We start from the raw sequence: 23,886 nt of genomic DNA, 5'->3' as shown, positions 1-23,886 counted from the left end.
TGAAAGTAGAAAGTATCTGTTTTGTATTCTGTTCCCATTTCATCTTTAGGACTACCCAGTTACAGAATAAAAACAACCTGGTGCAATATTTGAGTCAATTAAGTCTGTTTATGACAGTTACTGCTTGTATACACACTCTATCACTCTTGGTTCCAAAAAGCTTATACAAGGCATTACCCACATAAGCAGAAGAAGAGTTTGTATTGCCTAAATGTACACCATTTTCAAGTGGATAACTACTGCCATTACCTGTTTTCTAAAAGAGGAGAGGAAGACCATATATCCTTTAGAATCTAATTATATATTCACTAGTTAAATGACAATGGCATGTATGTAAATATAAGAATAAGGATGTCTGAAGGTTGTTCCTTTAGCCAACAGAGAGTAACCCACTTTCATTAATCAAAACTGTAATTGAACATTGTGAATCCCATGTGTACTGGTTACAGATCTGCTCTAAAAGGTCCAAACAAGATCTTATAGTTGCTATGTGATGAGCTTGTAGATGGTGCATGGATTGGTTTTCAGTATGGATTGAAACATGACAGCATGGAAAGCTCCATCCTGTAACCATGACCAGATAGGCAGGACTGAGGGCTGGTAGGGTAGCTATGACACTTTATGCCCTCACCTGGGCAGGGAACATACCTGCCTTTCCAGCTATGCACTGCTGGCACACTGTATGTATTTCAAGTGCAATTGCCACGTACACCCACAATCACTGAAATTAATACAGTACTATATATGTTTGCATAAACCCCAGTAAAGCAAGAAGTGAATTGTAAACCAGTCATGAAAGAGTTTTTGTCTCCCTCTGATTCAATGAGAAGTAATTTCTAACACTTCACTTTCTACCCCAATTATTTCCCTCTTTGTCCTGGTTCAGCTGTGGTAAAACCCAGGGAGTAGAGCAAAAGCTTGCATGACAATTGCAAGCCTGTATCCTAAATTTGTTAATACAAACTCTGATAAACATCACTAACAGTCTATGCAGTACATTTTCAAAAGCTATGGTTTTCTCTTGCTTTAAAAACATTTTGTAAAGATAATAACAGTACTCAGCTACCTCACTTCTGTCTGCAGACTGGATATCTGTTTTGTCATCAGAATCACAGGGTACATTGTGATAATTTTCAGTCACAAAGTTTTTATAGCTTTAGACAATAGGGATTGTATATTGAAATAAAAAATTTATATAAATGAGTGATACATTACAAAACCTACTATATTGGAATATCAAATTACGTGCAGGATCATTTGCTTATGTTGCTTAAAAAGGAAGTTTTGGTATTGGCCAAATAACCTATCTAGTCCAGAGAGCTAGATGTTCCAGCAGCGATTAAAAAAAAAAAAAAAAAAAAAAAAAAAAATCAGTAAAATTTTAGTACCCTTCCCTTGTTGCTTCCTGGCCTACAATTAAAATATGAAATAACTGGGTAAGGAAAATGAAATCCTGATGCTTAGAGACATCTCTACTCTTCAAAATCTGTGTAATGTACTAACATTCTTTGTTACTGAAGGTGAAAAACGATAAATGCTAAGGAAATTCTTCCAGCTATTAGAAATTCCATGCAGAAAGAGCCTACTTCTAAGATGCGACTAATAAAAAATCAGCACTGAGGGAGATCGGGAAACACGTGTGTGTGCATGTGTGTTCGACACTGGAAAAAATTTATTACACTAAATTTTAAAAAGGTTATATCTGAATTGAGAGAATATATGAGAAATAAAATACAGAAGTCCCACAACTTTCAGATAAGCTTTCAAATAATCTAAAAATCAATGCACATATAAAATTGATGCCACTGTATTTTGGTATCCATTTATAAGAGCTGCAAAGGACTTGATCTTTTGGCACAGGTCTTAGGTATGCCCTTTAGGTTAAGCCCTAAAATCTGTAATTTTTAAATCCAAGGTCTCTGTCGGGGAAACTAGAGGTCTGTATTAGATCACATACCTCCTATACAGTGTGAAGAAAAAGTTAAACATAGAAACTTGGAGAAGGATACTAAACTTTGTTCTTCCCATAAATTACTCAGAGTGGCAGAGAGGGGCTTCCATCTTCTCTTAAAACCCTCCTGAGAGCAAAAATCCATGATCTTATTTTAAAATTAAATTGAGGGGGGAGAAATCACGAGCATTGCTTATAACACCTTTCAGATGCAACTCATGAAAGAGGAGGTAAAGATGGGGTTTCTGCCTTCTGTAAAAGCTTAAGAGCCCTTTGCCAAGAAGCACGAGATGGAGGCTCAATTGCCTCCTCTGCAACCTCCATGGAGGTTGTTTTAGCCACTAGGCTATAAGCTGAGCTTGCTAAAAGCTTATTTCTTCTCTCCAGTTGAATTTGCTCAGTTGTAAAGCTTCAGCAGAAGTAGTAAGGACCCCTCGTCGCATAGCCAACAGTCACGCGAAATGTAGAATGCAACAAAATTAAATAAACCATACTCAGGCTTGCCCACCACTTACTTTTTTTTTTCTGTTTATAATTATGTTAAAATATCACTAATTTAGGTTAAATTCTCCAGGCAAGGCAACTACTCCTGAATGTGGGGTGGTTGTTGGTTTTTTGGCTTTGATTTTTTTTTGGGGGGGGTGGGAGGAGTGGGGTTGGTTTTTTGTTTTTAAAAAACAGAACTGTTAGCCATTTCCACATATTGGGGGGAAAAAATATGTCTGTACCCTGGAAAACAGAGTGTGTTTATGTAATTAAGACTGTTTCATAATACTCACAACTGGGCTGAATTATGATTCGGAATTAAGGTGGAAGTTAAGAGTTGCATAACCAACCCTACTAGTATTTTAACTTTTTAACGTTCAACTTTGCAACCTCAGCATCTTTTAAAAATGCTTTTTTGGGTAAGTAGTCTGAAATATATGGGATTAAATATAAATTTTCATAATTTTATAACATATAGCCTTAACACCTTTAGAAGCTGGACATTTATCACCAGCTTATTGTAATACTGCAAATATCAAAGTAAATTTCACGATTTACTGGAAAGAAAGTTACCTACTGTGCAACAGTAAGCATGCACATGCAAACTATAGAACAGATGAAAAAGCTGTAGCTTTGAAGTCAGAAATAATAATAGCTTATAAAAAGCAGTTTTTAATTTGCCACTTAAAGCTTTGGGGATAAAGTCAGTCATACAGAACAAAAGGCTGCTGCGTACAAGATCCTTGCTTTGTTATATTACTTAATCTGAAACATAACATCTCCCCTCTTTAATAGAAGTCAATAGGAATTAGTCATAGGATACAGAAGACACTCTGAAAGGTTACCTTTGAGAAGTCAAGCTCTATTGGTGAGATTCATCTGACCAAAGCAAACATCTGCTTCTGAGGGAGTCACCTGCACTTTCTCTATATGGGGCAGGTGGAGAAAGGCTCTTTTAGGGTGCAATTAATCTGTTTTAAACACCTCCCTTGATCATTCCTCTCCACTGAATATAGAGAGAGCCTAAGGTCACCAGCTTATAGATGTAGCCATTACAGAAGGAGGCATCCTACTCTGGGTTTGTCAAGTAAGGATACAGGGTTTTGGACACCTTTGACTATTTTTACTTTAATTTCTCTTTCAGTTCATTAACTGTATAACAGACACTATACATTTTACATCACTTCTATTGTAAAGATAAAAGTCAATAACAACTGCAAAGTTTGTAACAACTGCTTTACACTGGCAGAACCACAGAAAAGCCCAGTGGTAATTAGTAACTCACATTCTGCATGGAATATAAAATAGTGTGTAGCAAATAAGGCCAGACATAGAATTACAGGTTTTGCCTATCCTGTGCTTTAAATGAACAAAGGCCCAGTGGAAAATAACATAAGCAACAACGTAAATAAAAACCTGTATCAGAGTGACTATATACGAAGGAATCTAATTATGGTTGCAGGCCTCCATTCTGGCACATTCTAACTTTGGCAAGTTTTCTTAGAATGGGGGATTCGGTTTGTAAGAAACATTTCAAAGAATAAGAGAAGTATTTTTATTATTTTTTTATTATATTTTTATTTATTTAGCAGGAGTGAAAAAATAAAAGTAATCTACACTCTAAACCCTCGATTTTCCTCCTTAAAATTAATAAAAAAAAAGTTAAGAGGAAGATCAGGTTTTAGGAAGACAGATACAATCATTCAATGTTGAATTTGCAGTTTTCATCTAACCTGATATTGGCATCCAGATGAAATTCTAACTTCAGAAGTCTGAAGGTCTAAAGACGAAGTCAGAGCTACTCACCTTAGGCTCTCTTTCCAAGACAGAGCCAGAAATAGAGATCTCCAGAGAAGTAATTAATCTGAAATGGCTTGAAAGACTGCTTAGTGTTAGTCATTGAAACTTACCTTATCTGGCTTGCCTGAACTCTTGAGGTACCTAATTCTCTCCACTGATTATCAGTGGGAGTTTGGGCTGACAACTTCAGTGTTAAGCATTAACTTCTATATGCCTAAATTAGGGAGCATTAATTCCATCCTAAATTTCTACATGCAGATGTGGTAACTATAAATTACATTCAGTTGTATGCACATACAATTATACCACTGGACTTAAATGAAGCTTTATTAAAACTGGTGGATACAACCCTTTATTTAAGAAAGCTGTAACAAAGAGCTAATCTTTTTAAGAAACAGTCATAGCCTATACCTCAAAGGCACATGTCACTGCCCAAAATAACACGTGAGCTCACTCTGTGATCTTTGTAAAAGACGACCTTGGCAGCACACTGCTTTAGCACAAGGGAACCATTAAGAGTGAGAATGTATCAGGCCTATCACCCAAAAAATTAAAGGTGAGCAATGTAGAGGACAACAACTGGAAGGATACAAGTGATCACTAGGAACATTAGGTCTTTCTTCTATTAGGTTGTTTCCAGCTCATGAGGTGTTAGTTTATAATGAATCGTTACTGCTAAGGCCCTTAGTGCACAACTCCTGTTTTAAAGCTATCGTATCTTATCCTATTTCCAATACATTCCAGTCCTCCAGGTAATTCCAGTCCTCTGGAGTGATATTTCAGTGTTCTTTTTCTTGACAATGATTTTCTTAATAAAGAGTTGGCAATATGGAAAGTTTCAGCCTAGATGGATTCTGTTTTCTACTGTATTTTTTTTTTTAAACAAATTTAAGAGAAACACAGCCTAAGTATTTTGTAGCCAAGCAACATAGCCAACAGGATCTACCAGCACAAAGTAGAATAAAAAAACCCAACACACTATTGTGCATTTGTTTAGCAGTATTTTTACTCGCATGTCAGTCACAACTTGGACTCTCTATCCAAAAGCCATAGCAGTCAGCAGGTATTTATACCGTAGGCACCAAAACTCAGTGCTGTTGAAGTGGTGCTAATGCAACCATTCCCGGAAATAGCTGGGTCATTGTATGAGATAAATTTAATCTAATATTTTCAGTCTGAACATAAGAGTAAAAGCATGTTAATTAATTCATATATTTAAAATAGTCATATACTTCTGTAATTAGAAAATGTCTAAAAGATCTAAAAAAAAAAATAAATTACTGCAAAGTTGTAACTACTACTCATTTTTTCAGATTATCCCTAAACACAAAAAAGTAAAAGTTAACGGAAAAAATGTTTTGCAGCTTTACTGTAATGTATGCAATACTGGAATAGTTTTGATCAACCTAATGGCCAAGTTAAATAAGAACTTTGCAAACCCACTCCATACAATGAACAGATAATTACTTATAGCCACTGCAAGACGGGGCTAAAGGGCTAGCCACATTAGCAAGTACACATAAGAAAAAAACCATAGGAAATAGTACTTATTCAGTACAGGTCAACGATTAGCCCCCTTCTCTGTAACTCAGGAATTTCAAGTTCACTTTAATCTAGTGTAATTGAGCTAACCAGCTCTTACATTAAAAAGTAATGATTAAGTTAAATTTCTTGCAGACATTCTGTACCTAAAACAAACATGCAGTATGCCTCTGGCAAAGAAGGATACTAATTATAGGATTGACTCATAAGATGAAAGGTTGCACAAGTTACTACTAGAAACAAAAGTATGGTAAACTGGTTTGAAAAAAACATTGAAATTCTCATACTCTACAGTTAAGATGAGAATTTCATTTTCTAACTGTACTTAACAGTGTCAAGAAACAAAACTAAATATGCTTGCAAACTGCTTGTTCATATTTTAGGTGAACAAACTAGAAGTCAATACTGCAATTACAAACTTCATCATCCTATACACTAAGGAATTTTTTAACCTAATAAAGAAGTGAGGTCTCTACAGTGAATTTTTACTACACAAAAACATGCAAAACCAAGTATTTTGGTCACTCTCAGGTTTCTTCTGTTATATAAAACATGCTTTTAAAATGGATATTTAAGGATTCATTGCATTGTCAGGCAATGAATCCCTAACTTCACTCTTAATGCAACAATTCATTCCCTGATTTAAAAGGAATCATAAAAGAAACACATCACTAAGGCTCCAGACATCTGTGGGGAAGGATATACAAGTTCAAAAGTAGTTTTGTATTTCAAACTGAAACTTTCACTGGGATTAGCAGATAGGGTTGCCAGCTGTGAGTTAGAACAAAGATACAAAATCTGCCCTATACATTACTGTGTACTGATTCGATATAACCTTCTGAATGCCAGATGGGCACCACTTATGTAAACTCCTATTAACAGTTGCATGAGCTTGTGATGTGAATTCATGAAATAAATGAAATTTGATTCAATTTATTTTAAAATCACAAGTGGACATTTCAATTTTCATTTCAAGCTGTACATTTTTCATCATATTGTAGTAAGCAATGAAGAATGTATTTTCAAACAGATTTGCATTGGAATATTGTGTTCTCTCTGAAATACATTAATACATCCTTTAGTAGATTAAAATGGATTACATATAATTAGTGCAATTCTCATGCTGAAACTAGAAAGCCAATGCCTTTCAGTGCAATTCAGCTTGGTCAAATATCACCTCAACTTCATACCATCTACTTAAAACTTTACTGAATTATGATCATACATATTTTATATATTGAATTTTCAGAGATTATAAACAAATAGTGTTGAAAAACAACATTTCCATTCCTAATTTATTCTATGATTTCCATTTGTATAATGGAAGCCATTTACATTACATCTGCTCACTCTGAAAATCATTTAATATTTATATTGCTAACAGCTTTCTAAGTAGGGACTGCTAATAGTAATCTTCTAGACTTTATATTAGAAAAGATGATTTTTTAAAAGTTTCAAACTTCTAGTATTCAAATTTTCCTGTTTGCCCGCCCCCCCCATCATAATAAATGAACACTTTCAAGAGGTCCAGAAATTACCATTTGTTTTACATTATTATCCCTTCTTTAGATTTTCTGTTGTTGAAGAATGTGGTAGGAGCTTATGCTACAGCCTTCTCAGTAAGTGCACTAATATAGCTCCCTGTTCACTACTAGATCACTTGTTTTTGTAAGATCAGGAAATTCCTTGTCTGAGGTCTCTGTTACTCTGTCAGCATGGACAGAAATTACTCATCAGGGTCAAAAGGATTTAAAAAAAGATAATAAATGACAACATTATTCAATATACTGCATTCACTTAGGAAACCAAACTGAAGAAGACACAATTCTAATCTTATCTTGTATCTTAAGAAGTTGGATCTTTAAAACATTCTGAGGTTTGCAATAACACTTGAATTTACAATTCTGAAATTATTTTTAGCAGCCAGAAATTACAACTGTCACACCTATGGGCCGCTGGCAACGTTCAGTATGTTTCAAATATGTAATAGTTAAAAACAATTAAAGACAAATTCTCTGTTCTCAGAAACCTGGCCTTCAGTGGCCAGGAAGGAAAAAGGAGTTTCCCCCCAGAGAATGCTAAACTGCCAGGAAGGAAAATTCTTTCACAGATCCAGAGACTAATATGATGCAGGCATTAAAGAAATGATCCATGTGCTCAATGATAACCACCAAATCACTCTGATAGTTGTGCAGTCAACAAACCCAATTCAGCTCAATCCAGATAAACCTAGAACTTAAATGATAGGGATGTAGAATGACAGGAAACATTTGACTGTCAGCAAGAAAGCGCTTCCTATCGATAGCCTCAGGCATGTCTGTGAGGGTCAATCAGCACAAGGATGGGACACAAGCCCACCAATTCTGGAAGAGGAAACGTTATGGCAGCATCCCACCTGTGTTACATCACAAGCTTGCACAAAGTAACAGCAGGAAAGAACTAGAAAGGGTTGTTTTGGTTTGGTATTTTTGCTCTGTTGGAAGAGCTACAGCATTCCCTCATTTGTCAGCTAGCAACAGAAGTAGTGATATTCAGGAGTGTCTACCATCAGAGAGACAGTAAACTGAATCCTTAAAAAGTACAAATGTCTTAAGTGGCATGTTGAGGTAAAATGAGTATTCTACCTCCTTATTTATCACTTACTAGCATCAACAGCATTTTGCATAAAATGTATATATATGACTGCCCTTGAATCAAACGAAAGAGTATTATTTTCAGACCCACACGAGAAACCTAACCTTTACTTTTGCCAGGACAAAGTGAGGTTACGGTATTGTTTATTTACTGAAAGATGGATGGTTTTCACTGTCGGTGTATCAGTTTGGACTTCCTTTTTCCATTAAGTACCACCTCAATCAGACACATTTTGCATATAAAAAAAACATTTCACTGTGGAACTTTCTATCTACATTTTGATCCAGAAGAAAGTTTCACAATCCATCTCACACAGCCTTAATTATGGCAACATGTGCGAAATCAATCTAACAAACCACGTTTTGCCAAAACAAAAATCACATACTATAAATGCCGTACGTAATAAAAGGAAAGGTTTAACAATTTCATTGGAAAATGACACAAAGAAAAGGGGGAGTCAGGGCACATCCTTCTGTAGAGCCTCCAGAAAGAAATACTATCAAGAAGTATACATTAAATCCAAATTTTGTTTGGCTTTGCACTGCTACTGCAAAGTCTATATTAGTGAACCATACCTTGATCTTGCATATGCCACAGAAATATTTATTTGTATCTCAAGGACATTTTGTGTTTTTAAAGCTGCTTAGAAAATATTTTCATTACAGAAGTACAAATACAATTCTAATCAAGGAAAGAAAAAAAGACAATACTTTTCTGAATGAAAAGGAACAAAACCCACACCAGTTAATATAGCAGAAACATTTTTTTAATGATTCAGATTCATTCCCTGATGTACAGCATTATCATTATAGTGCACAAAGCAGTGTGTTAAACTTTTTTGGTTCAATAAATCATACTTTAGAATGCTGATGCTCCACTTGAATTTACAATTACCAAGTTTCATTCCATTACTCAAAAGCCAGTTTCTGGAAAACTGTGGCATACTTTCCTTCCTGTTGATCATACTTGGGGGGGGGGGGGGGGGGGGGGGGGGGGGGGGGGGGGGGGGGGGGGGGGGGGGGGGGGGGCGGGAAGGAGAAAAGAAAAGATCAGAGGTAAACTTTTTGTTTGTCTATGTTTTTCTTCCTTTTTTTGATGTGCATTGATTTTTGCTAAACTTTGCAGAGCCTTTACAGAGCCATATTCAGCTTTTTAAGTTTCTATTGGATGTTACCAGCAGATCTCCTCTAGGATTTGCTGGTCAGTCTTAACGCATCTAGTAATACAAAGGTGGCGAGAAGCAAAACAGAGGACTGCCCATTATTTGAGATTAAAGAGCAGAATAATTGAAAGTCTGACCTAGTCACTTGTACTTCACACAAACACATAAAGCAGGAAGTAGGGAGGAAAGTTTGGTTGATCAGTCAGATAATCACTTAAATGGAAATTCACTAATTTACAGCTTAAGCTTTACTTAAAAAATACAACTCAAATTCTTAACCATTTGAACAAATTTCTATTCAATAAAAGAATAGTCTTATTGGTATACTTTCATCAGTGTATCCAAACAGCAGATAGCAGATATGCTTTTCCCCTCTTTTTGAAAAGCTATGAGTATTAAATTGGAATTTATTATTTAACCATCACTTGTGGTTGCAGTCAGAATGGGAGAATTATGAACAATGTCATTATCTTAAGAAGATATCTTAGAACAATTGAGCTGTATTCAGACATTAATTTGATAAGGCATGAAACTAGGATCACAAAAGAGGCATAGGCCCTGTAGTGCTAAGCACTGTACCATCTAGGCTGCATACACAATGTTAGGAACCTACTTGTGATGGGAGCCTACTTGTGATGTACGAATCAAAGAGTAAGGACAAGAAGCCAACATACAGTTAGTCAACATAAGGAAAGAATTCTGGACTCAAAGAAGTTATCAAGAAAACAACTCCCAGCTAATATCCCAACCTGCTTGGCTGAGTTTGGCATCAGAAGACACCATAGAACAGATTGTCCAGAGATGGGTGACGGACTGATTAGCTTGTAGATCCCGATGGTTTTGGTGCCAGCTGGGCACATAACTGCTCAGTGTTGCAAAAGTTTTGGGATGACCACTGAAGAGTACAGAGAACTTCGTAGGTGCCTCCTTAAATTCCAATTCTATTACCTCTTGGATCAACTGTGATAAGAGAATGGGGTCTGTATTCTCCAACTAGGCACCTATTAAGAGCATCCTGCCCAGTCCATGCATGTGTATTTCCTTTCATGGCAGTCAGGGGAAAAGCAGGTGAACCACAATCCTTTTGGCCTAATCTAAAGCTGCAATGTGTCCAAGCCACCTGGACCCAGAATCAGTAGAATACTCCTGGAGACCATAGTCTATGAATGGTTGTAGGCCCCCTGGGCTTTTAAGCGTTTGCACAGTTAGGTAGCTGTCAAGCAGGACAGTTGGTGATGCAATTTTGGAGTCAGGATCCTAGGCCAATTTGGATATTTAAGCCTTAAGTACTTCTAAATACTTGACAAGGCTAATGCTGTCTATACTAAGCATATTTCTAAAGCATTCACTACTAGCCTAGTTCTTTTAGTTTGTAGCTTGAACTATGTTACTTGAAACTCACTTAGTGAAATAAAATTTCATTCTGCAAAGAAATCTAAATTAGATTTGAGGTAGCAGGCACAAAATAAGTGACCCTGCTTACTGTCATTATAAGAGCTTCAATGAAGATCAGGAAATTTCAAACACTCATTAGAATTGCTGAAGTCCTTCAAGTTACTATCTTTTTACTACAGACTCAAATGATAAATCTTTCATAACAGAGCAGACATGCTATACTGAGTACTTCTATTGTACAAAAGTTACTAGTAAGTGAATCAATTCATTAGAACAGCCCTCACACCTATAGTTTTGCAGCACTAAGCTATATTACATGCAATTGGAAATCTTTCTGATAAAACAAATTTTCCTCTGTAAAAAGTAAACAGCATGGAACAAAACATTTAAAGATAGTGCAAGAAAGTGGACAAAAATCTAACAGTTTAGACTGACTGGAAGCCCTGGGAGCTTTGGCTTCCAAATTTTGCTTCCTCAGTAAAGTGTCTGGCTGGCTACACAGAAATTCTGTTGGGTTTGGAAGTAGCACCTCCTTTCAATGTAATTTCTACATTTTTAAGCTAAATTTTCTTCTATGGAAAATTCATGTGTGTGTGTTGTCCGTCCCCCCCTTGTGTTTTGGCACACTGCACTTTTTTGGGGGGGGGGGGGAGGAGGAGTAGAGGGGATAGTGGATAGAAACGAGGGAAACACTTCTGACCAGTTCTGACTACTAACTGTAATACATATTTGGTGATAACAAGCTATATAATGAAGTACTTCTATAGATACAGGCACAGAAATGAGAGGTACAGACAACAGGATTTAAATGAAAGTAAGTTGGGAATGCGTATATAAAAAAGGCTATTCTCTGAGCTAGGCAAGGAGAAAGTTTTGGAACATGATTAAACTACACAATGAAGCTACATTTCCTCTCCATTAAGTAAAGTTTCAGAACCATTATAACTAATTTTAGTGGTAACATCTCTGTTATTAAAAGAAGGAAAAATCTGCCCCCTCTTTGTTTGCAACTTTTTGTTTTAGGAGGGGAGCCCAGCATGTAAAGCAAATTCAGAACAGGAAGAAAAGGAGCTGTTTGACCCTTAAGTCATATATGGATCTTTCCGCAATGGGTGAGAAGCATCACAATTATCAAGGACAAGGAATTGAAAACATTTAGGTTTTCTAGGTTAACTCTCTTTGATCTATGATGAGTGAAAGAAATAAAATTGTAATAAAACTTTATAAGACATGAATAGCAATTCTCATCTCTCTGAAACACCTAGTCAAATTTGTTTCAGACTTCCTGAAGATAAGTTACTCTACCATCAGGTCACATATGGAAAATATCAGACTGACTTATTACATTTTTACAAAACTGTATATTTCAGTTATGAGCTAATGGAAAGCTAATGTCTCTGTAATAAAACAGCACTGATATTTATAAGCTAGTGATGCTGTTAGCTGTACCTAAATTAGCTGTCACTCCTTATGACTTTTGTGAAAGGTTTATGCAGTATTCCAGCTGCTTTCTATCACAGTGTCCAACATAGCAAAGAGGATTACGAGAGATGCTGTGAGGTAAGCCCAAATCAGAAAAAAATACTGAAATAAGATGGACAGATATGCTGGAATAGAACCAAATAATTAAGAACGGTTTCACTTGTTATATACTTTCAGCTGCCAATTGCCTCATATGCACATAAGCAGCCTACCTTCAAAGGCTGCTTTGCATTAGTAATACAAAGTTTACTGTATAAAGCAACCAAATAAAAATTACAGAAAAACTTAATAGCTAGAAAAACATTATCTGGAGTCTGAGAGCTTTCAAATCACAAAATTCTGTAAACAGAAAGAAGAAAGTGATGAGTAAATTAAAATTCCACTATGTAAACAGAGGAACTAATGTGGAATTGAATGTCATCCAAAAATTACTTTCAAGTTAAAATGCTATATTTATGTTTAATGAAATAATGTTAAAAACTCCAGCAAAGCCGAGACAGTGGGAATTTTTCTCTTTTACCACTAGCAAAGTATTTTACAGAATACATATGCAGTCTGCAAGCTTCCAGCCCCTGCCTTACTTATAATCATGTATTTTGTCACCCTACAATATTCCCCTGCAGACTGTAATTTCTAGGTTTTTATCTTCTTTGTTCTGAAGTATAGTCCTTACATACCCCAAATACCCATTACACTCACATGAAAGTTCACAAAATCACAGATCCTAATCTTGTAAATATAAATATGTAGATTTATAGCAAATCTTACTCTTCCTATACTAGCTACTTTTAACACCAGGAAGGAATACCTTCACCAGATTTTATCCCTTAAATAGCACCTTTCATTAGTGAAACAACATACCTCGTAGATTTAAAGAGTGAGACTCAGTTGCAGTTTAGTACACTTACATTTAATTCTCAGAAAAAACATTCTGTAAACGTACAGAAGCATACCAATAAAAAAAAAATCTGCAGAAGAAAACTGTAAAGGGAGCTTTGTGATCAACCTTAGTGGAGGTAGTCAAAGTGTTGTAGAAGTTCCTTAAAGAAACAAAATTCAAAGCAGATAAGATACGGACGCCTCACATGAAAATGTAATGTTTTCACTATGATCTGCTATTTGTATTTTGCCTCAACAAGCCGTAGTCTTTACTTTTATTCCTCGTTTTAGTAAAAACTGTTTATTTTCTGGTTCGAGATATTCTTTATATCTGAAACCACTATCACCGAAATCAGTATCTCAAAGCATTTCATGGCAAAAAAAGTAGCAATTTTAGACCTAAGTGCAGGTTTGTTTCAAATGCACATGATGTTACAATCAAACTGTAGATATTTCCACTGCTGTGACTTATTCAACAAAACATTTCTGCTTCACTGAAGCAAAGAATGCGTTTATTTCCTGGAACATGTAGAGGCTAGTTTCCCAAGCTCCACACGGAATGGTATCCCACCCCCATCCTGTCCCCCTCCAGCTTCCCATGCTCCTTGCTTTATGTCATGAAGACAAGCAGAAGTAGTCCTGGAGAAGGAAGAATGAGGTTGGCTGGACATACTGTGCCTTTTTTTTTTTTTTAAATATAATAGTGCAGATAATTAAAAAAAAAAAAAAAAGGACAGGGCTGTTCCTTTGGTCGTTGTTTGGCTGTAAAATGCTCTTGGTGCCTAGGTGTTCATTTCCTCTCTTCCTTGACTCTCACAATTTATTCCAATTTAACTGTTTGTACAGCCAAATTCTAGACTGAATTCGCACATAACAGGGGAACACCACTGACTGTAGATTGGTCCAGAAAGGAACAGTAATGTGGAAGTGCTAGGAACTATTTTTTTTAATACAGCTTGAAAAAGTTCAATGTCACTGGTTCTGCTTAGTAGAAAGCCTGTCCAGAGGCTAAAGGATTCTGGTGACTCTGATGCTGCTCTGCATTTTGAATTGAACAATACAACACCACTTGTAGGAGTAGGTCACACAGCCAAGCTGATAAAATAATTCTATTGCTTTAATTTTAATCTACCATCTTCTACCAAAAGAAGATAAGGAGTATGGTTTCTAATGTTTTTTGTTTATTTGCTAAGACAGACTAACTGAAAACGTGCTGCTTGCTCAAAGAAAGCAACAATATCTTTGGAAAAATCTTCTGCTCCTTACCCCAGCCTTTCCCACATCTCTCCTTCACTTGTGCCACCACAAGTGTTTTGGGGTTAACAAACTCATTAGATTTAAAATTAACCTCAAGAAGGGAGTTATTTTAATTCTTTTTATATCATGGATAGATTCACAGTCTAGCTTACTGAAGAGTTTCATTAAGGGTTTAAGCATAACCACTGGGGCAGCACAACACTGGCCTGAGTGGACAGGACAGTGAACTCTGCAAGCCTAAACTGGTGCTGAGAAAAAAGAATCACTGAACTGTATCTACGTCACAGTTTCTCTGCTGAACAGATGCCAGTTTGGGACAGTCTATGCTACCTTCCATTTCAGAAATTACAGCTTTGATTGACTGGGTTTTCACTCTAGTTCCCAGTTCAAAGGACTCCTTTTCTGTTATTCAGTTGAGGAAAAAAATGTCTTCAGGTGAGAAAAATGTCTTCTGTTTACAAAGTGAACATAAATAGTAATTTTAAAAACATGCTTTCATTTCTAATCTAATGTTTAGATGCTGACCCTATATATAGGATTGGTATTTACAGTTTATTTACCTGAACTAAGCAAATTAAAATATAACTATATCATTGTGTATTTAATTTTCTGACATCCTAAAAACACACATAAGTCATTGTGTCCCCTTTAAAGTTTACACAAAGGTGATAGCAATTCTCCTGGCCTCCAATACTCTCTTTACTTGTTCATTATAGAATCCTTTCAACTTTGCCTCTAGCAATTCACAAACTCATTTTTTCATGAGTAAATATTTAAACCAGATCTGTTTTAAAATGTCTACAGAAAGAAAGAAGATAAAAGCAAGTATTTAGATTTATAGCTAACCAGGTAATAATCAACTGCTACTAGTGCTGAAAGAACTTCATCCATGTCTCAGCTTTAACATGAACCTTTAGTCCAGGTAGGGGGCTGTGAGCCTTTATGCCCTTATGGTAATGTTCTTAAGCAAACAAAAGATTGCGACACACCTCACAGGACAATTAATTCATTGAAACAGGACATTTAAACTTTTCCTTTTCATCTGTAATATAAGAGTTAGCTGCACTAATATTTGACTTTCTGTTTCACAGTGGAAAGAAAGAAGGATAAGAAAGGCAGAGAATTAGAACTTAGTCCTCTGATCATTGAGAACTTGCCCCATATACCTAATGGTCTGTTTCCATTTAACTTCAAGTAATGCAGTCTTAAACATCTTAGCTATCAAAATATATTCATTATTGAAATAAACAGCAAAAATTTTCAGCATTAGGTGGAAAAAGCTTGCTTTCACACACCGTTATTTATACTTCCTTGTAGAATCACGTTTTTGACTTAGTCTTAAAACTGAGATCTTTCCACCTATTTGATGTTAAGTAAAACTCAGACAGATTTCAGTTCATTTACCTACTATTGTAGGAATAACTTCCCAGGCTGCTCTGAGGCAGGCATGTATTCTCTTCTAAACTGAGACAGCTTATGTTAGAGACCTGAAGAACCGATATACAAATTCCAAACAAAAGCCTTCTGAAAACCACAGTGACATACAGTAATTGTACTTCACGGTAGGATTTCCGTTATTTAAGATTTTAATGGTTGGTTAGTATGTAAATAAAGAACATTTTAATGATTTCAAACTTTTTAGTATTGCTTCTGTAAAAGCTGGAAATACTTGCCAATTCTCACAACTTGCCACAAGAAATATGAAAAATAAGCAATTGTTAACACTTCTGTTATCTAGTCAAAGGCTTTGTCACAGCCATAAGATAAGGGAACAAAAAAGTCTCTCATATGGATTTACCATTGCAGCTTGTGCCAGAGAAAATGCTCTTCTCCATGAGGTTGTCAGTTGCCCACTTAGAATTAATAGTAGCTTCCTAACTGTTCAATTTAGGATCCAAGCTTAGGCTCAATTACAAAAGCCAAATCACTGTAAACTAAACAATTCTGAGTTATTTCAGAAGACCTGGTAACCATTATTTCACCTTCTTTTAAAATATCAAAATTTGTGATTTTGGAAAAGATGGAAATTTGCATAAGTCACTAACTACAGTCAAAGCAGAAAGATAAGGGAGGTAATTTCTTCTTCTTCCCTGTCTTCAGTTGTGCCAGAAAGCAGAATTCATGTTTGAATAGCATGCTTTCTCAGAAGGGAATAAGCAAGAAAAGAGGAAAAATTGCATAAAATGAATTTATGAGTTAGAGATCCTAGATCAGAATAATACTGTTGCACTTTGGATTTCACTATCTTTCTTTTTTGTAGATAAAAAGAGAGTAAAAACAAATTAAGGGGCTAATACTTAATTTGATCAATTGGGGGATTAAAATAAATGTACATATGAAATTGCCTGTTTGGGTTCAAACTCTGTCTAGAAATACCTTCTGCAACTCATTGAATTTGAAGTGATTTGCTCCAGTAAGTCAAGACCAGCATTTCATTCTTGGCATCCAACCCCATAGTGTTTGCTATGAAGAACAAACTTTCTCTAAACACTTTTAAGATATGTTGTCTACACTACAAAAATAGTTGAAAATTTTTGAATTTACTTTCTAGGCTCATGTTATACATGGGCAGGAGTTACTGCTGCAAACATTGTAACTTGACTTGTTCTTTTTATAGAAATCTGATTTACTAGTTTTCAGTATTACAATCTTTAATAAAAATTAAATTATTCTGATTCAGAGGTGTATAATGAAATTCTCTCAAGCCATAACAGAAATGCACAGGAAGCCACATTTATAAAAACTTTTAATAGTAAAGATACTGTCTGAGAATCTGGGTTTGTAAATTTATTCCCCAAAGGGCACCAAAACTAGAATGGAAGCAAAACAAGGAAGTTTGACTCATTTGAAAAACAACTATCTATCTAAGCAATATATGAAGTGCTGAAGAATCCTTATTTCATTAAATTTAATACAATATAAAACTATTTAAAAGTATGATTTTAATGCACAATAGCATATACTTGGTTATATTTTAATTTAGCACAATTAAAAAAGAAAGAATGTTTATAAGAAACAGTGTGTCCTTATTAAAGTAGCATGAAGCATTTCAGAAACTTGACAATTCATTCTTTCTATAAACAATTGTTTCTGTTTGGAATAGGGGAAAAAAAACCTCCCCAAACATAACTTCACAGTTACAGAAACAAACAAGTAAACCCAAGATTTTCTACAAGATTACATTGAATCAATTTTATTTTTCATATTATAAAGTAGACAGCAATAAATGCAACAAGAATAATTCACTCCTTTTATTGAATTAAAAGCTTGATGGGATGTAGACCATCAGTAGTCTTGGAAGTAGTAGTAAAAAGGCTTCTGTTGCAGAATAAAGAGGTTCTCTCCTTTTAAAGAGATTCTAATCCTCTTGTTGGCCAAAACCAAATAGAAAAACTGATTACTCATTTCCTTCTTAATGTATATTGTACTATAAAGATATTTATCTATATTGTTCTCTCTCACTGTAACCTTAGTACAAAAGTTATTTTTACAGGTATCAACAAATTACCCCTTTTGGGTGTCAGGAAATGCATACTCACTGAGGCCTACCTGATAGTAGGCAGAGGGTCTAGGAAGGCTGCCTTTCTTTTGGCATTAACACAAAACAGAAATTAAAATTAATATGACAACATCAGAAGTAGACTCAAGACTCCCTAATCATGTGATATGATAAGACTGTTTATCCTCAAGTGACTGGTCATATGAGGGAACTTTGCAATGATAGTGCTGGACCTGCTGAACTGTATTAACAAAATAATTTACTAACAAGAAGTGAGCCTTTAAAAGAATTCTTCATAACTGTGACTGTCATTTTTTGCCAAGCTTTCAAGTTAAAACAGAAAACATTCTAAAGCAAAAAAGTTAATCCCACTCCAACAGGAGGAGAAGAGCACTTACAGTGAGGCTCATAGGGAGGAGGAGGATCACCACAAGGAACACACTCCATGTCTTGAAAGCCTCCAAGCTTAGTCTTCCTATAAAATCTAGAAGATAAAGGAATGAAAAAACAGTTAATCAAAACCAGTTATTTTTCCTCACAAAATTAATCAGATGTTTTAACAAAATCCTCTATAACTGCAAAATTTTGTCAATCTGTGTCCCAATGCAAACTATCAGGAAATAGAAGAAAATAAAAGTAAACAAAAGTATATTAGATATTAATTAATAGTACAGCAGTAGATCTAAAGTAAATTGAGGAAAAATTCTAAATCTGTTAGTCCAAATGCATAGTCACTATAATTATATTCACACAAGAAATAAACAATTCTGGAGATTTCAGACAGGAGTCAACATCCTGTCTTCCACATAGATCACAACATACAAGACAAGTATGATGAACTTACATTATGCAAGCTTATTTACACATTTGAAAAATAAAAGAGTGAACTGATTAATCTACGTAACTGTCCTAAAAGAAACAAGATATGACAAGGTAATTATCACCACTAACAGTATATAATGTACCAGACATCAATGCTTTCTAGTTAAAATCCCTAAGATACCCTCTAGCTCAGAGAAGGAAAAATCACTAATAAATTGGTTCATTTATGTACTTGTACAGAAGGGCATCCCCCCCCAAATAAAAGTTTTAACATGCTGTGTGACAAAATCTTCAGAAAATAAGATTATTTTACAGATTAAGATTATATATTCTACAAGAAGATCTTCACTACCACCCAAAATCACAACGTGCATGGACTGTAAATGCAAATTAACGAAGTGACCACATGAGTCCCAGTCTACATTACCCAGATCTCCGCTTTGTTTTCATATTCTTACTTAAATGTATACTTTAAAAATTCTAGATAGCAAGCATTTCAAGGTATGAAAAAATGGATATTGTAAACAGAAGTACCAGTCAGATGGTTTAGATAAGTAATAGCAATGGGAGGCCACAAGCAGTAAGAGGTGAACAATAAAATAAAACTCTAAAGCAAACTAACCAGCCAGCTACTCATTTCTAAAGAAATTCATGCAAAAACATTTTAAAAAAAGGCTGTCGTACCCAAGGAGACATTTTATTCTAAAGACCCTTCAAGAACTTTACTATTGAGTTTATGTTTGAATAGCTTACTGACTACAGTGACAGGCAGAAGCCTACATTCCTAAACCAGGGAACAAGAGTAGTACCAAATGAAAAAACAGAACTTTCAAGTGCTATATTTCAAATTTGTATGAGAGTATGACATCCTCTAAAGGACTTATCTACAACAGCTCCCTAATCAAGTAGGTCTGTCTGTCTTTCAACCAGCCATTAGTACTAAGCTAGAATCAATAGCTGTGGTCTGTTCAAGACGAGTACGTGAATTAAGTGTTTTCTGTAGTGGTAGTGGCACATTAAATAAAAGGTACTAACTCTACTGATGTTAAATTACTCACACTGCAAACGCCATTAAAGTATGAAGACTGTATCAGCTAAAGCAAACAGCTTTCCAACTGCTCAAGAAACTCATGCTTTAAAATGTGAACAGAAACAGATTCATAGGCTGTAAGACTGAAGGGGCCACTGTGATCATTCACTCTGAATGAAATGTGTTAATATTTGTTTTTAGCTGACATGCTCACTGTAGTGTTTCGAAGCTGAACAATAGGGAATGGTATGTTGGAAACCTGAGCAAAACAGAAATAAATATAATTACTGAGAGGTAAAACATTAGCTAAACCATTTGGTTTGGCTAGCTACATCCTCCATTCACTTAGGCAGCATCTAGACTGATGGACAGGTATGAGTGCTGGCGTGTTCTACAGTTCTGTTCCCCAAAATGTCCAGACCAGATGATCTGTGACTCCCCTACCCATGACTCCCTCCCTCCTCATGTTTCCAACTTTGCTGCCAGTAAAAGCAGGCTGTGGCAACAGCTCTCATTTTAACATATACTCACGTGTATCTAGAATACATTCTAGACTAGAATATTAAGAAGCATTCCCAGGTCTCCCAGTTTAGATTTACCCTTAATTCATGTTTTATTCTGGCTTTTTTTTGTTCCTTTCTCATCTTCCAAAATTTAGCTTATAGCATTTACACCACAAGAAGAAAATTTTCTCCCTGCTGACGGCCAAATAAGCCCTACAATACATATAAATTAATATGCAATAAGAGCATAAATCAATCCACCATGTGGCTGCAAGTAGTATCAAAAGTGGTTGTGAGTAACATCCAATGCCTGGGGCTGCACCTTCTTATACCATGACTTAAACTAACATTAGCTACTAAAGCTTTACTAAGTGTTTTTAAATGAAAAGACCTCACTTCTGGCTTGAGAGGAATAACTGTAGGAGCTTCAACAGTGTCCAGACATTTGATAGCTGGTATTAAAAAAAAAGTATATAAAAATAAATAAAATGAAATAGCTGAGAAATACACAGGAAACAAATGCATGAACTTTTAAGCATCTCTGAAATATATACCCTGAAAACACAAAGGCTGTTACAACTGCAGGTCAGTTCTCATAACCTTCTCCTATCAATTAAACTACCAATACATAATTCAAAAAAGTATCAGAAATGCCTTTTAACAAATTCATGGCAGGTATTTATGGCAGAACTTGACCACAACGTAAAGAATAGCCTTTTGGAGATCTTAACGCTTAATACTATAAACAGAGATTAGCAACAGAGATCTGGGATGACTGGACAATAAACAAAGCACAGGTCTGTCTTTATAACAGCAGTTTCAGCGAGTCTCCACAGTTATAATTTGTTCCAAAACAATTATTTCAGATCTATTTATGATTCTCAGCTAGGATCATGCACTATGAATTTACCAACATGATGAAGGAAATTCAGGAGCATAAACCACAGCCACTACTTTTGACCTGAAAATATATGTGTATGAGAATTATTAGGCATTGACCTAAGGAGGGGAAAAAAAGCAAGCAAATAATGTGATCAGTCTTCAAGAAGGTAACTGTGTATGTTTCCAGATGTTTAATTCTTTATAACAATGAAGTAAGTTACCAGTAACACTCAATATTTTGAAGTATCTTGCTCAGGTGCTGCATAGACAATACTCTTATAGATCAGGTAGGTAATTATGAAACCATTTTTATAGAAGAGATAATTAAGACTGCAATTCTGAAATTATGTGCTTAGATCATACAGTAAATTATTGGCAAGGCCAAGATTAGAACCTAGGATCTTCATACATACATAAAGGATACAAACATTTATCTGGAAAACATGAACAAGCAAATGTTAATGCAAATTAGTTTTGAGTTTTTTCAAGTCTCATCTTCAGAAAGGGACTTACCCTGGTAAACAGTCTCCACATAGTGCATTGCTGGTGGCAGAACAGTTGGCCTTCTGAAACCGGTTAACTAATGCACAATCCAGACAAGGCTTGCACTTCTGAAAGCCCCAGTCTTCCTTGAATCTGTTTGGCCTGCATGTCATGCACTGTGCATCCTCCCCATATCCAAAGCCGCATTCCTGTAGGGATTAACAAGCAATAGCAAGCTATTCAGTCACTGAAAGCGTGAACAAGAAGAGAATGCTGGGATAAAATGAAGACCTAGTGTAATTATTACTGAGAGTAGGTCTTTCTCAAGACAAAAGCCATCCTTTCAGCAAGTTCAAATGTGTCTTCCACTGCTAATAATCTCTCTTACTTCTATAAGTAATACTTAGTCATCCACTTTATTCATGAAACCACTGTGTATTTGAATGATAAAGGGCTTCAAGGACTCCCACAGTTTCATTATTACTAGCTTATGGTAGAATTATTGAGCTGTCTGTTTTTTAATTAGGTCAGTCATGTGAAAGTGCAGAAACTGGGACAAGTGAAGTATAAAGGCACTTACTCAGTTACAAAAACAGCAAAGAAGCACTTTGATATTAAGGTTCATAGCTAAGGTGAACAAAGTTAATTGCCGAAGAGAGTGCACCAATCTTCAAAGGCTCAGAATTTCTGTTACCAAATAAAACAGAGCTGGTTAATGACCATCAGCTAGGCATGAAATGTTGCTTAGCCACTAAGAATTTCAGAAACTCAATCCGCTCCAGTTCTAACAGTTCTTAAACTGTTGGAAAAGTTTAATAGCTCTGCGGATCACAGGGAGGCATGATATTTTACTATACAAGGAATATTGTTATGGTTGGTTATTTATCCCAAATTTAGCTGTTTAAAGAAATTATTTCCATTCATTTGCAAAAGGACACCTAATACAACTGACAGGCTGCAAAGGGAAACACTTCACTCAATAATATGTAATAGTTTGGGGACTGAATTCTATGAACTGATTATCAAGAACTATCAATCTATTTCATTTTTATGTCACTATTTCTTAGAGTTATTAAGTTACTAAGAGTTGATATTCCCTTTTCTCATCTGAATATCCTATTAATTTTTTTGCAGTACTTTGGAGTTAGATTTGATGCATTAGTGACACACCGCAAAACAGCAAGACGAATACGGCAAATTGCTGGAAAGGACTTCTTGGGAAGGAAGTAGGTGGGAAAGGCACAATGTGGGGACCTCCTTCTCCAGTATGTGCTCTCAGTGGAAGAACAGGGCATCTTGCCAGTGGGAAAACTGCAGGAAATCTTCAACTGGGGCAACTCAAAGAGAAGGTTTCCACCAGTTTCCTCCACAACACATGCATGTTTGATGCATATAAATAACCTTTTCCAAAATCACCCACCTAAGCAAATCTGCTGCAGTAAAAAGCTTTGAACCTTACAAATGCACTCAGGATTCTCCACGGTTTTGCATTGAGAAAGCATCTATGGAACAAGCTATGTGATGGAGTTGGCCAGTATGTATTTTATAGTGCCTCTAATTTGCAATGATAACGTAACAATAAACAACTTCAGATGCATTTTACTGCACTTTCTAAGAATTTTCAATTTTCTTTTATATTAAGAATATCTTTACTGTCCCCTGAAGAAGAACAAGCACTCAAGTACACAGAAAATCAACAATTCTAAGAAAGCAACCACAAATGGACACTAAAAATAGCCTTCTTCCTGTCTCTAGACCCAGGAATTTAAAAAATAAGTTTTAATTTTTGTTTTGTCTTTTAGCTGAAATGTAGTTTCTTACTATTGACTATTATTCAGGTCAAGGAGCAGACAGACAAATCATTGCAGTTAGTTACAAAAAAAAAAGCATACTACAGTTTCATACACTGTACAGCACGCTCCTCCTGTGAGATACTGACCCTAATAAAGCTGGTAGGCAAAAGGGGATAAAGATATTTCAATCCTTTTTTTTTTTTTATTTACTTCAGCCATAGAATATTTTCCACTATATTATTTCTAACCTACCAGTTTCTGCTAGGAATCAATGCCAAAACAAAGG

The 23,886-nt window shown here is 35.5% G+C and overlaps 2 protein-coding genes across 3 annotated transcripts in view; one reads left to right on the top strand and one right to left on the bottom strand.

The window, feature by feature from the left end:
- The window catches only part of MIPEP (mitochondrial intermediate peptidase), a 659,177-nt gene that overhangs the window by 119,534 nt on the left and 515,757 nt on the right, over positions 1-23,886 (top strand). The window lies entirely within an intron of this gene.
- Positions 1-23,886, bottom strand: part of TNFRSF19 (TNF receptor superfamily member 19) — a 61,526-nt gene that overhangs the window by 14,415 nt on the left and 23,225 nt on the right. Inside the window, exons 4-5 of the mRNA XM_050911837.1 lie at positions 21,838-22,016; positions 18,486-18,571 (exon numbers count right to left, since the gene is read on the bottom strand). Coding sequence (XP_050767794.1) covers positions 18,486-18,571; positions 21,838-22,016 — 265 coding nt within the window. The remainder of the gene's footprint in view (positions 1-18,485; positions 18,572-21,837; positions 22,017-23,886) is intronic.

This window comes from Gymnogyps californianus, chromosome 1, assembly GCF_018139145.2.
Source record: "Gymnogyps californianus isolate 813 chromosome 1, ASM1813914v2, whole genome shotgun sequence".
NCBI lineage: Eukaryota > Metazoa > Chordata > Aves > Accipitriformes > Cathartidae > Gymnogyps > Gymnogyps californianus.
The sequence above is the reverse complement of the archived record's forward strand: the minus strand, read 5'-3'. Positions and strand labels throughout refer to the sequence as shown.